At 34.4% G+C, this 14,097-nt stretch overlaps 1 protein-coding gene across 8 annotated transcripts in view; it reads right to left on the reverse strand.

The window, feature by feature from the left end:
- pot1 (protection of telomeres 1 homolog) overlaps positions 1 to 14,097 on the reverse strand; it is a 120,651-nt gene that overhangs the window by 16,588 nt on the left and 89,966 nt on the right. For all 8 annotated transcript variants that reach the window (XM_051929814.1, XM_028812697.2, XM_051929829.1 and 5 more), the window contains 2 exons: positions 5,215 to 5,384; positions 2,002 to 2,090 (listed from right to left, as the gene is read on the reverse strand). In XM_051929814.1, the coding sequence (XP_051785774.1) occupies positions 2,002 to 2,090; positions 5,215 to 5,384 (259 nt within the window). The remainder of the gene's footprint in view (positions 1 to 2,001; positions 2,091 to 5,214; positions 5,385 to 14,097) is intronic.

The raw sequence follows: 14,097 nt of genomic DNA on the forward strand, positions 1-14,097 counted from the left end.
GTATGCTGATCATTTTTGTTTGACTGTGGTTAAACCATTAATGGTGAAATTTACAGCCAAAAATAATGGTTAAATACTGTGGGGCATATAAGGGTTTCATATTATAAATTCAGCAGACAATTTTTTGGTACACCTGCTCATTAAGGCAAATAGCCTGCTCTTCCAAACAGAACTATAATTGTTGGAGCTAGGCATGGTGATTTCAGCATCTCAGAAACTACAGGCCTACTTGGATTTTCACACACAAAAAAGTGGAAAAAAAAAAAAATTCGGTAAGTGGCATTTCTGTGAATGAAAACATCTAGTTAGTAAAGGAAGTGAGAGGATAATGGCCATAACAGCTAATTTCAACATTGTTATGCAGAAGAACATCTCTAAATACACAACATATTAGTCCTTAAATTTGATGGGTTACAGAGGGAAAAGACCTTGTGGGATTTCACCTCTGTCAGCTAAGAGAATGAAGACAGGGCCAGAGTAATCACCACAGCTGGATGATTTGAAAATTGGCAAAATGTGAGCTGGTCTAACAAATTTTGTCTTCCACTGGGACATGCAGAATGTAGGTTCAGAATTTGACATAAACAGCAAGCATCAATGGATCTATCCTACTTTATGTCATCAATATAGGCTAGTAATGGTAAAGTAATGGTATAGGAAATGTTTTTGGTACACATTGTAAAAAGGTGCTATATAGGCACCTGACCCGACACAGACTCACAAAGGAGGCACTTGTAAAAGCAAAGCACTTTTATTTTTATTTTTACTTTCATTTAACCTCTTACTATCAATTAAGCATCACTGAATATCACTGCACCCCTAAGCTTTCTTGATCACAATGTAGATCCATCATTTTTCAAATGAATGCTTCAATGCTTTACACTGTGTCACAAGGCATACATCACCTTAAGCTGTTTCCACAAACATGATAGCAACTTGAGTTTGCTTTAAAGGCCCACACAATTTTGAGATCAGGTACCAATGCAATGCCATCCACAAAGAGTGTTTCCAGCAATATGCCGAATTCATGTTTTGAAAAACTGTGGCTGTTCTAGGGAGAAAAGGGGCTCATAACTAGTCAGGTGTACCTATTAAAGTGGCCACAAAGTATTTCAGAAGTTTTCACTGGGCCATACCTGAGATTTGTGTTTTGGACTATTTCTAAATAACTGTATAACATGAGTACTAAGATACTTCATAATAAAAGGAATTATTACATTTCTTAACAAACTGAATCAATTACTGTACAATGTAATGAACAGTAGAACTAGAAAGGTAAGTTAAAGTTACAGTAAGTTAATTAGAAAGTTAAGGTAATCACATAATTACCAACACAATGATAAAATGTCTTCCCAAATCAAAACATGACTAATCAAAATTAACTCACTATATAAGTAAACCTTTTTATTATCTTTGCAAGTTTTTTTTTTTTCACAAAACTGATAAAGGGGCTAGATCATATATTTTTTCAGTGCATTATTTTTCACACCATTGTTAAGCAAGGAGGTAATTATTAAATTTAAGGTAAACTTATATGGCTATATCTTTCATCTATATAAAAAGGATAAAAAGGATTACATTTATTTTCAAAGCATTAGGTTTATAATAAACACAATAAGAAACTAAACAGAACAAAGCCACAGGTGAACTGGATCTTAAGCAATAAATAAATATATTCATACAGTCATTAATTTCTAAAGAAGCCTCCATGACATTGAAAGGAAACAATTATGAAAGCTGTCTGAGGGGTATATACTATATTATAATGTGACTTGGCCGTTAAGGGCAGAGAATGAAGCAAAGTCTGAATGGATGAAATAAAATAAATTAAAAAAATCAATATTTTAATATTGCTACCTATACACAAAAAAGCATATACAAATGACACTAGTTTGTTAGGCTTAAATACAAACACAGAAAGCTATTGTTACAATTTGAATTGTCTTTTTATGGCCAGCTAATCTGTATTCCCTTCAGAATAAGCTATTAAAAAAATCTTACCTGCTAATTCATTCAAAGGAGACGAAATACCTAACAAAGTACAGTCACTTAAATAATTATTGCTGCTGAGCTCTGCAGACTCAAGAACCCTAGTTGGGAAAGAGATTATATATTTTTAATTACAAATTACTAAACAGACCTTTTTTAAAGTAACATCAATGTGAACTCTAACAAAGGACAACAAAAAGCACTTTTTCAAAAATTGCCTCTGCTTATCATACAATTCTAGAAATACTTCTTACAAGTACAATAGTCTACTTATCAAACAGAATGCATTAAATACCATTATACTGTATACTTCCTGAAGATGCCTTTAAAATTAAAAATTTCACAATTTGTGTCCTAAACAGCAAGTGAGCGATACAGCAATTGTATACAATACATTTAATTTAAGGTAGTCTCTATGCATGTGTCACTTTGCAAAATTTTTGGAATTTTTGCAAAAGCATTAAAAATAAAGTCTAAAATATCACATACTTTACTACTACTTTGTAGTAGTATATCCCAGTGCATGACTAATCAAAGATAACAAACAGTTGATAATGATCAATAACATAATGGATGATTGAACCAAATGATCACTGAAAACTGAAACAGGTACAGAATGAATCAAATTGGGTAAAGGACAACCAAAGTAAAAGGTGAGGGTGTTACAGATTGGGCACTTTAACCTCCAAATGAACAATTCTTTCAAAATGGCAAGACTGAGCATAGCAACAAGATACAAAGTGGTCATCCTAAATCAGCAAGGTCGTTCCCAAGCAGAAATTTCACAGGACACAAGAGACTCGAGAAGTGCTGTTCCAGGCTTTCCCGGAAGAGTGCAAGGAAAAAGGGTAATGATGAGGACCAAAAATACAGAACTTGGCTATGGAAACTGAGTTCAGCAGACAAAAGATATATCAAACTGATGTCCCTTTGAAATAGTAAGTTCACTGCTACTATCAGCTCTGTACTCACAGAAACCGCGAGAAGCCAAATAGTCTGGAGAAATCTTGTCGGAAGTGGTCTTCATAGAAAACTGGCCAAGAGACTCTGCTATGAACAACACAAAGACTGGAATGCTGGTTGACACTCACTATCATTCTTTGTCTTTATGAATGATCACCATGTTTAAAGTCACTTAAATCTTCATATGAATGACGATGATTTGTTTTATATAAAAAGTTCACACATAAGAATTCCTTTGTAATGTTTAGTACACATTGTAGATCAGAAGGGCATTTTTTCCTTATCTCTTCACTAACCTTTTGATCATTAGATTATAATTTGCAATCCTGCTAGAATATATGATAACAACCCTACAGCAATGACAAAGCAGAAATCTCACTTTTACTTTCTGTGAACAAAAATATTCACAGCTTTGTTTGAGTTCAACAGATTAAAACTTTCTCTCACATTTTATATTAATGCACAGATTGAATCAGCATAAAATGAATAAAAAGCTGCTCCAGAGGATTTTAACTAAAGTCCCATAACAGTAAGCACCAAGTCCGAGGAGATTTTCAGACATCAGCAGTATTCAAAGTGAAAATAAAAAAACTTGAAGTAAGGGTTTATCAACTCATTTTCTTTAAAAGCAGCTGGTGCAGACTACTGATGAGACTTTTGTGGAGTACCAAAGTACTACTGTATGGAAAGAGAGGGGGGAAAAAAAAGTTAAAAATGCCAATAACTGATGACATATATCCAAAATGCACTCTGTTGCCAGGGTGCACTCAAAATCATGAAAGCTAAGTCCATAAAAGTGAGAAGTCTGCAGGTCATTCAGAGGCATTTTAATTTATATTAACATAAACTTACATAAATTTTGGAACAGCAAAACAATTTATTATCTAATAAATCATATTTAAGAAGTCAATCTCCTGTATATGTTTTCTTGCTTTCCATGCTTTACTTTATTCAGTGTTTTCATAACATAGAGTACTTGATAATTTATATCGTTAAGCAATGGAATACAACCATTTAAATGTTATTAAACTGCCAAACACACACACACATATTACATATATATATATATATATATATATATATATATATATATATATATATATAAAATCCAACATCTGTCTGTCTGCTTTTCATGAGAGAACTACTTAATGGATTTAGATTGGGTTTTTTTCTATAATTTGCTTGAACATTCCAGTTGATTTTGCGATTTCTCTCATCATGCTAAGTATTATAGTTCGGTTGAAGCACCAATTTATTTGCATAAATCCGGGAGATAGGCTGCGGGCCGAGGGAAGGGGAATGTGGGACTCCAGGAGTGGAGAGCCAGGACAGGGCCCTCCTCATTCACGCGCCAGCCGGCGTTTGAGTCACTCTACCTCTCGCCACGTGTTGGAGCGTTCCTTGCCTCCGCTTAGCTAGCAATACCTGTTTGTTCACCAGACATTATCATCTAGAGATTGTTAAAGAGTAACATTTGATGTTTATGAGAGAGAGAGATCACAGCCACGTGTTTTTGACAGAGATATCACAGCCATGTGCTCTTCCCCCCACTGCAGGGGACACTCTCCCATCAGAGCTGAACAGAGTCAAATACAGTGGCAAAGTTTGACATTGAAGCGTACCTACCTTCTGCTTGGCCAGGGATACACTTGGCCTGATAGCAAAACCAAAAATACTGTATATCAAGAGGCCCTCAGATACAAAAGCTATCAATATAAATTCTTCTCAATACAAATTATTATATATATATTTTTAATTTTATTGATTTTTAAAGTTTGTCTTGTTTCACTACTATGTGGGCAGAGCCACGGGGAATAACCAGTATTAATAATATTTCAGAATGCCCTGCAGGGGACTAGCAGTCACCTGACCAAAATCACCACAACTCTGACTTCCTCTTTTTTTTCCTGTGCCTTATCCATTATAACTGACCATAGACCCAACATTCAAGGTTTATTTTCTCCAGGAATGCTGTTGACTGGAGTTTTTTGTTTTTCTCTCCTTTGTTATTAACTAACCATGTTTATGAAATTATTTCATAATGGAGTGTTAAAGTTAATCATGATGAAATTATATATAACTGAAACAATCCACCATTTTCTTATTAGTAGTCAGTTATCTTAAGTAAGCCGTTACTAAAACAAATGATTACACTGACAACAAAAAATAAAGACAATTTTACATAAACATTTCAGTACAATTATGAATGCACTGTTTTGCTAAATCAGGCTTTGATACAATACACGAAATGATGAAACTTACTTCTTTAGCTCTTTAACATCATAGCAATCTTCAGGAAGAATTTTAATACCTCTGCCATAAGATGTTCCTCCATGAAGATAAAATTCAATACACTTGCTGGACTGTGGATCACTCCCAGTAGATGCTTGCAATTTTGCATGAAGATTATAGATTCTAACATAAGCTCCTGGCTAGAGTAAAAATGAAAAATATCGTATTATGATTAAAGTATATCATTGCATGTTAAGCAAATAATGAAATGTATGTGTATATTTTTTTTGTACAATAAAAAGAGAATCTATCTTCAGTGTTAATTGGAAAATCTAAACAAAAATCAATAATACGTTTGTTTGCATATACAAACTTACATAACAAATAGCTGGAAAGTCATTTAGTGTCTTTCTTTTAAAACTTATTAATACACACATGCACAAACTTATAATCTGAGAACTTAAACCTACTTTGGATTGTTTATTGTACATCTTAACTTTTCTAAATTATACAAACACTTGGATTTTACAGTAAATTAAAAATGGGCATACAAGGTATTGAGAAAGTTTACTTTATTTATTTATTAATTTATTCAAACTTTTGGTTATCATATAAAATGTCCTTTAAAAAGTGCTATTTAGAGCATTCAGTTCTGTGATGGTCCATTAGATGGCAACATAGCATTATTATAGTTTGATTCTATGTCATTGTTCAGTCCTGTAATAACTATAATGATACTACTATGCAGTCATCATGGAAATTAACCAAAACTATGATTAACACTAACATTCAAAATTATAAACACATTTAGTACATTCTAATAACCTTTAAATGTTTATTCTTGTACAATCAGCCTTATGTTGTACTGTATGTCTGTACTGACATGTTATTTGTATATGCTTCATCAAATCAAATTCCATTCATCTGACATTCTTGTGGCAATAATGTATATAATTAAAGTCAAAAGTAATAAACCTTTTATTTGGGATGTTGAATTAAGTCTTAAACAGATCATTTTCATCTTAATCCATCATAAAGGAGCAAAATATAAAGTACCGTAAGATAGTAATGCAATCCATTGTATCACCATTTATATCTACAGATTCCACTGAAAACATGTTCTCATACTGTTTATAAATAACATTAAGAAAGCAATCAGAAGACAATATTTGTCAGGAAGTTGAAACCCATCTTTCCAATAATTAACTTTAGAACAAATGGATACTTTCTGGATGCCCTTCCTTCCGACAACTGTATTATTGGTACTGGACCTAGGCCTTTGTTTAAAAGCCTCAAACCACAAGGCTTTGGTTTTGCATTTGGTTTTGCTGTTACTGTACATTTGCTATCTTTTAAACTGGCCAGAGCCAGAATGGAAAGTTCACACCTCGTCACATGAAGGTGTAGCAATGGAAAATGTGGCATAGCAGCAGGAGATGTTCTTTTATTCAGCATAACGAAAATGGCAGAAGACTAATGAAAAGGGCAAAACACTGGAGAAACATACCAACTTTGCAAAATTGTCACTATAATAAAAATACAAAGTATAAACAAATGCAAAACTAATAAATTAAAGGAAGCGTTTTAAAATGCAAGTAGTAAAAGTTAGTACAGAATATAAGAGAGTTATCATTACCAGTGAATAAAATGGACTATCATGACTTATATATGATGGTATTGCAATGATAAATAAATAAATATATCACAATAATTCTAATTAATTAAAATTAAAAAGAGATGTAATAACAAAAAATAATCATTTTATTAACTGTAACTTAAAAAAGTGACATTTTTGAGAACTAGAAAAAAGAAAATGAGAATATAAAAAAGAAAACAAAGCTAGTTTTTGTAATTTTAATTTTCAGCACACTAGTCTTTGTGTATAATGTACTACACATGCAACCGTGCAGTTGCCAGTATATTTATTAAATGTACAAGTATTGATTCTTGCACATGTGCAAGTACCCCTTGCTGCAGGCATCTGAATTTGTGGATTTCATTGGCCATAATTGACTAGTCAGTCACAGATTGCCTGTTGTCAGCGAATAGCAGGTAATATTCTCTAAACATCAATAAAAAGTTGCTTAAAATAAAACATGCCAAATGTTACTTTGGAAAACAAAGCTAAACAGTTTGAACATTACAGTACAGCTATGGAGGATTTGAGAAGATCGAATAGCCACCCAACATCAACCCCTGCTTTAAATTCAATAAATATTTAGACAGCTATTACTTGTTTGTTGACGGTAATTTTGTATTGACAGATTAAGCAGATGCATAGCATGCAATCAGTGTTATGATACAAGCCAACAGTACACATAATACAGTACGTTTTGTTTTAATCAGCTTATTAGTACTAATATTTCAACTTGCATGGTGCAGTGTCGCAGAGCTTCATCGACAGCAAATGGATGGAGTGCAGTAATCTTAATATATTTAGAATGCTGCTGTATTGCAAAAATGAAAAAAAAAACCTTGAGGAGTTTGCATCTTTAAATAAGACGACTCCATCTGGTTTGTTAACTTTGCTGAGCCGCAAAGGTCAGGCTTGGATTGTTAAATCTGAACTGAACAGCAAATGAACAACCATTAAATGGTCCATGTTGTCCAAAGCTTGACTGTGTAAGAACCATTTGCTAGTTACATAAGATAAATACAGGTAAATGTTTTACTAAATGTTAGTGCATAATCTATGGGAGATTCCTATAACTCCCATAAGTTGAATTGAAGTTGATAGCGCAGTTAGGAGACCTGGGTTCGCTTCCTGGGTCCTCCCTGCGTGGAGTTTGCATGTTCTCCCTGTGTCTGTGTGGGTTTCCTCCGGGTGCTCCGGTTTCTTCCCACAGTCCAAAGACATGCAGGTTAGGTGAATTGGTGATTCTAAATTGTCCCTAGTGTGTGCTTGGTGTGTGGGTGTGTGTATGTGCCCTGCGGTGGGCTGGCACCCTGCCCGGGGTTTGTTTCCTGCCTTGTGCCCTGTGTTGGCTGGGATTGGCTCCAGTCGACCCCCGTGACCCTGTAGTTAGAAAATACAGTAGTAGGTTGGATAATGAATGGATGGATATTCTAACTATTTCTAGTTTCTCTGACTAAACATTATTCTCAGTTAGTGATCAGCCTTGCCATGTGTAAGGCGTAGAGGACACATGGTTTTAAACCTTGCCTTTTGTACCTTGTCTGCGTGTTATGTGTGCCAAGTAACATGTAGGACAAAGCACTTAATTGAATGTGCTGCACCATACGTTTAAATCGTACAGAAGAAGAAGTTAAGAATCTTTAAGTATAGAAACAACTAAAGTTTTACAAGAAAAGCTAAGTTTAGAGAAGATATTTTTTCTTTTTTTTGCCTTTTATTCTACATGTGTAAGAACTTTTTTCTTTATTATTGTGTGGATTGTTTGCTTTGAATTTTCACTAAATATTTTAAAACAAACTTTTGGACTGAGAGATTTCTTTTGGCACGTGTTTTACCCGTGCTTGAACTCGCCTTACATTCCTGTGGCTAAAGACTGTAAAACTGATAATGAAATCTTCACTTATACTATTCATTGTTCCTTATTACTGTGGGTGATTTTGTAACATCTACACTTACATATTCCAACTGGTAATTGTACAAAAATTGTGTTATTTGTCACGGCTTTCTTCTTTTTTTCTTAATCTAATTCAGAACTTTGACTTACAAATATTTATTAATGTCTGATATTAGTTGTCATCTTTGCTTTTACTTGTATTGTATTAATTTGACTATTTGTGAAGCCCTTTGAGCATTTCAAAGGTGGTAAATAAACAAAATGTATTATTATTATTATTATTATTATTACTATTAATACACAGAGTCACAAGCTCAGATTTAACCGCTAACCTAGTCAGTGTCTGTATGACATTTGCATGTTCTCTACGTGTGCATGTAGACTGATTGTGTAGAAGTTAACAACAAAAACATTTATTTACTGTATATAGCACATTTTTATACAAATGGTGTAGCTCAAAGAGCTTTATAAGATGAAGAAAGAAAGGTTTATATGAAACAAAAACAAGATTAGGCAATACTAAGTAACAAAGAATAAAGTAAGGTCAGATAGCTGGGAGGGCAGAAAAAACAAATAATAAAACTCAAGATGGGCCAGAGAAAAAACAAAATCTGCAAGTGTTCCAAGACCAAGAGACCGTCCAGCCTACACTGGGCATTCTACCCAACATAAATGATCTACATCAGTCCTTATGGTTATTAAGCTTCATTTGATGATGATGATGATGATGGTCATGTGGACATTTGGAATACCGTTTTCAATCCATCAAAGTAGGGACTGCATGGAGCAGAACAACACTTCAGAAAACCGGAAAAAAGAATAGCAGAGAATAGTAGGGATTAGTATGGATTGCGGAGTCTTGATGAAAATGATAATTCAATGTACATACAGCTTAACACTGATACACTAAAATGAAGCTATGAGAAAGCCATGTTAAAATAATGTTTTTTAGCAGTTTTTTAAAAATGCTCCACCTTATTAGCCTGGCAAATTTCTATCGGTAAACTATTCCAGATTTTAGATGCATAACTGCAGAAGGCTGCCTCGCCACTTCTTTTAGGTTTTGCTCTTGGAATTATAAAAACAAACTCATTTGAAGATCTAAGGTTATGACTTGGAGTGCAATGACAGGCATTCTAAAATATATAGAGATTATTTAAGGCTTTGTAAACCATTAGAGGTATTTTAAAGTCAATTCTGAATAGCATGGGTAACCAATGTAAAGACATCAAAACTGAAGAGATGTGTTCAGATTTTCTTTTTCCTAGTTAAGATTCTGGCAGCTGCATTCTGCACTAGTTGCAATCGATTGATGTCTTTCTTGGGTAGTCCTGAAAGGAGTGCATTACAGTAATCTAGCCAACTGAAAACAAAAGTGTGAACTAACTTTTCAGCGTCTTGAAAAGTTATAAGGGATCTAACTTTTTCTATATTTCTTAAGTGAAAAAATTGCTGTCCTGGTAATTTGATTAATATGCGATTTAAAATTTAGGTCAACATCAATAATTACCCCTAAATTCTTTATGTCCATCTTTACTTTTAAGCCTAATGGATCAAGTTTATTTCTAATACCCTTACTGTATCCATTTTTTCCAATAACAAAGATTTCTGTTTTCTCCTTATTTAGTTTGAGAAAATTACTGATCATACATTCACAAACACAAATAAGACATTGGGTTAGTGAACTAAGACAGTCAGGGTCAGGCGCTATTGATAAATACAGTTGTTTCTCATCAGCATAGCTGTGGTAGCTCACATTATGCCTTGAGATAATCTGACCTAATGGAAGCATGTAAATCGAAAAGAGCAGTGGACCTAGGACAGATCCTTGTGGAATACCATATAGAATATCATGTGTCTTCTAAGTATAATTACTACAACTAACAAAGAATTTTGTACCTGTTAAGTAAGACTCAAACCAATCTAAGACATTGCCAGAGAGGCCCACCCACTGACTAAAGCAATTTACAAGAATATTATAATCAATGGTATCAAATGCTGCACTCAGATCTATGAGAGTGAGAAAAGATAAATGGCCTCTGTCTGCATTAACTCCCAAGTCATTTACTACTTTAACCAGCAAAGTGTCTGTAATATCATTTGTTCTAAAACTTGACTGAAATTTGTCAAGAGTAGCATGTTTAACCAGAGTGATTATTTAGCTGCGTAATAGCAGCCTTTTCTAGAATTTTACTTAAGAAAGGCAGCTTAGAAATAGGTCTAAAACTGTCAAAAAACAGAAGAATGGAAATTATTTTTCTTGAACAGGGGTTTTACAACAGCAGTTTTAAGTCTGGGAAGACCCCCGTATCTAACGTTGACTTTACTATGTCAAGCACTCTACTTAGCACATCAGATAATTATTTTAAAAAGCTTGTTGGTATTGGATCAAGGACACCAGTGGAGAGTTTTAGTTGAGAAATTATTCTACATAGATCGTGTAAATCTATCCTGGTGAATGAATTTAATTTGCTTAAAAAGGAATACCAAGATTTAATAGGATCAGCTTTGGGGGGATGTACTATATTATTTCTAATGATCGTGTAAATCTATTCTGGTGAATGAATTTAATTTGTTTAAAAAGGAATAACAAGATTTAATAGGATCAGCTTTGGGGGGATGTACTATATTATTTCTAATATTATTAATTTTGTGTTTAAAAAAATATGACAAAAGCCTCACAAGTTTCACCGGTAGTTTTTTGGAGGCAATCAATTGAGTGAGCTGGGTTTAGCAAACGATCAATAGTAGAGAATTAAACTCTTGGATTACCAGAATTATGATTTATAATTTTAGAGAAGTAGCACTGCCTCTTCAGACGAACTATGTTGTTATATTCTGTTATTTTAGCCTTCAATATTTCATAGTGAACTAACAATTTAGTTTTTCTCAATTTACGTTCAGCTCTCTGGCATGTTTTCTTTAAATCAGACACTCTTTGGGTTTCCATGGTACAGTAATCCCTCCTCCATCGCGGGGGTTGCGTTCCAGAGCCACCCGCGAAATAAGAAAATCCGCGAATTAGAAACCATATTTTTATATGGTTATTTTTATATTGTCATGCTTGGGTCACAGATTTGCGCAGAAACACAGGAGGTTGTAGGGAGACAGGAACGTTATTCAAACACTGCAAACAAACATTTGTCTCTTTTTCAAAAGTTTAAACTGTGCTCCATGACAAGACAGAGATGACAGTTCCGTCTCACAATTAAAAGAATGCAAACATATCTTCCTCTTCAAAGGAGTGCGAGCCAGGAGCAGAGCATGTCAGAGAGATAGAGAGAGACAAAAGCAAACAAATCAATAGGGCTGTTTGGCTTTTAAGTATGCGAAGCACCACGGCACAAAGCTGTTGAAGGCGGCAGCTCACACCCCCTCTGTCAGGAGCAGAGAGAGAGAGAGACAGATAAAAACAAACAGTGAAAAATCAATACGTGCCCTTTGAGCTTTTAAGTATGCGAAGCACCGTGCAGCATGTCGTTTCAGGAAGCAGCTGCACAAAAGATAGCAACGTGAAGATAATCTTTCAGCATTTTTAGACGAGCGTCCGTATCGTCTAGGTTTGCGAACAGCCCCCCTGCTCAATCCCCCTACGTCAGGATCAGAGAAACTCAGCGCAAGAGAGAGAGAGAGAAAAGTAAGTTGGGTAGCTTCTCAGCCATCTGCCAATAGCGTCCCTTGTATGAAATCAACTGGGCAAACCAACTGAGGAAGCATGTACAAGAAATTAAAAGATCCATTGTCTGCAGAAATCCGCGAACCAGCAAAAAATCTGCGATATATATTTAAATATGCTTACATATAAAATCTGCGATGGAGTGAAGCCGCGAAAGGCGAAGCGCGATATAGCGAGGGATTACTGTATAATATTGCTGGAGGGTTTTTTCACTGTCTTTTTAGGAGCAACTATGTCAGTGTCACCTTGCTATTTACATTATTATCACTATTGTTGTAAGCACTATAAATGGACTGGTTGTTTAAAATGTTAGCAAACTTTGAAGCTACAGATGTATCAAAATAGCGTTTTTTTTTTTTTTAACAACTCACTTCTCATTAATTGCACTGTAGCTATCATTATTTCTACATTAAATAATATGAAACAACAATCAGATATCCACAATCTGCCTCACATCAACTTTTAATCCTTTAGGAATCACTAAATCCAGCATGTGAGCCCCCACCACCCCCCCAACCCTTATGTGTTGGCTTGTTAATGTGCTGGTTCAGATCAAAACAGTGCAGGAGGTTCAAGAATTCTTTTGCTTTTGGGTCACACTGTTTATCGATATAAAAATTAAACTCGCCAACAATTAGGAACCTGTCATAGTTAGTTACTATAATTGGCACTAAGTCTGAGAATTCCTCAATGAAAGACACATTATATTTAGGAGGTCTATACACACGGACAATACAAGAGACTGAGAAACTCCTAGAATAATAACTACAAGATACTCAAAAGACGCAAATGTACCAAAGCTGACATCTTTACACTTTAACCAGCTCGAGTAAATATGTTCTAAACTGGCGCCTATCTTGGACTGGCAAACCGAACAAGTAAAGCTGTAATTTAGAGGTACAAATTCAATTAAAACACCTGCACCATCAGAGGTGAGCCACATTTCACTTAATGTAAGAAAGCCAATTCTCCTATCACTAATAAGATCATTGATGTAAAACGTCTCGTTGGTTAACATTGTAACATTTAATAAGGCCATATTTAAGGCCTAGGAAGAATAGTACTTGTGTTAATGCCACCTTGTGCAGATTTTTTATTTAATCTATAATTTGTTGTTATAGTTTTAATACAGTGCACATCTAGAGGTGAAATGGTAATAAAATTATTTGCATTTATGCTGCATTGCCAAGGTTTTTTACTTAGGCTGAGGTTGGTTATTATAGTGTTAATACAGTGCACATTTGAGGAAGAGCTCGCTGCAGAGTTAACATATCCAAGCCAGGCCTTAAGAAAACAATTTGGATTAGAATTGCATAGTCAGGAGAAACAAATAACCTTACAGATATTTACAGACAGGACCTGGACACTGAATCTATTGCTTTACAGTTGGATATTAGAAATGTGTTATTAAGCACTCTCAATTGGCAAAATCTGTTTATTCTGCATGTGTTGTTAAATTGCATCCTTCCATTTTAGGCTCATAAGGAGCTACCCCGGTCTTGCATATTCCTAATTAAGTGAATAATCTGAGATGTTGCTATGACAGATGTTCAGTATTTAATGTAAATGATATGCTTGTAGAAATGTACTATACACAGGGAAAAAGTTTCATCTCTATTTCTGCGGTTGTTGTTATTAATACAGTTCAAGTAGTGACATCAATAGTATTTAAATATGCAAAGTAAGAATTCCCTGAAAAAAATATAC

This window comes from Erpetoichthys calabaricus, chromosome 1, assembly GCF_900747795.2.
Source record: "Erpetoichthys calabaricus chromosome 1, fErpCal1.3, whole genome shotgun sequence".
In the NCBI taxonomy this organism is placed as follows: Eukaryota; Metazoa; Chordata; class Cladistia; order Polypteriformes; family Polypteridae; genus Erpetoichthys; species Erpetoichthys calabaricus.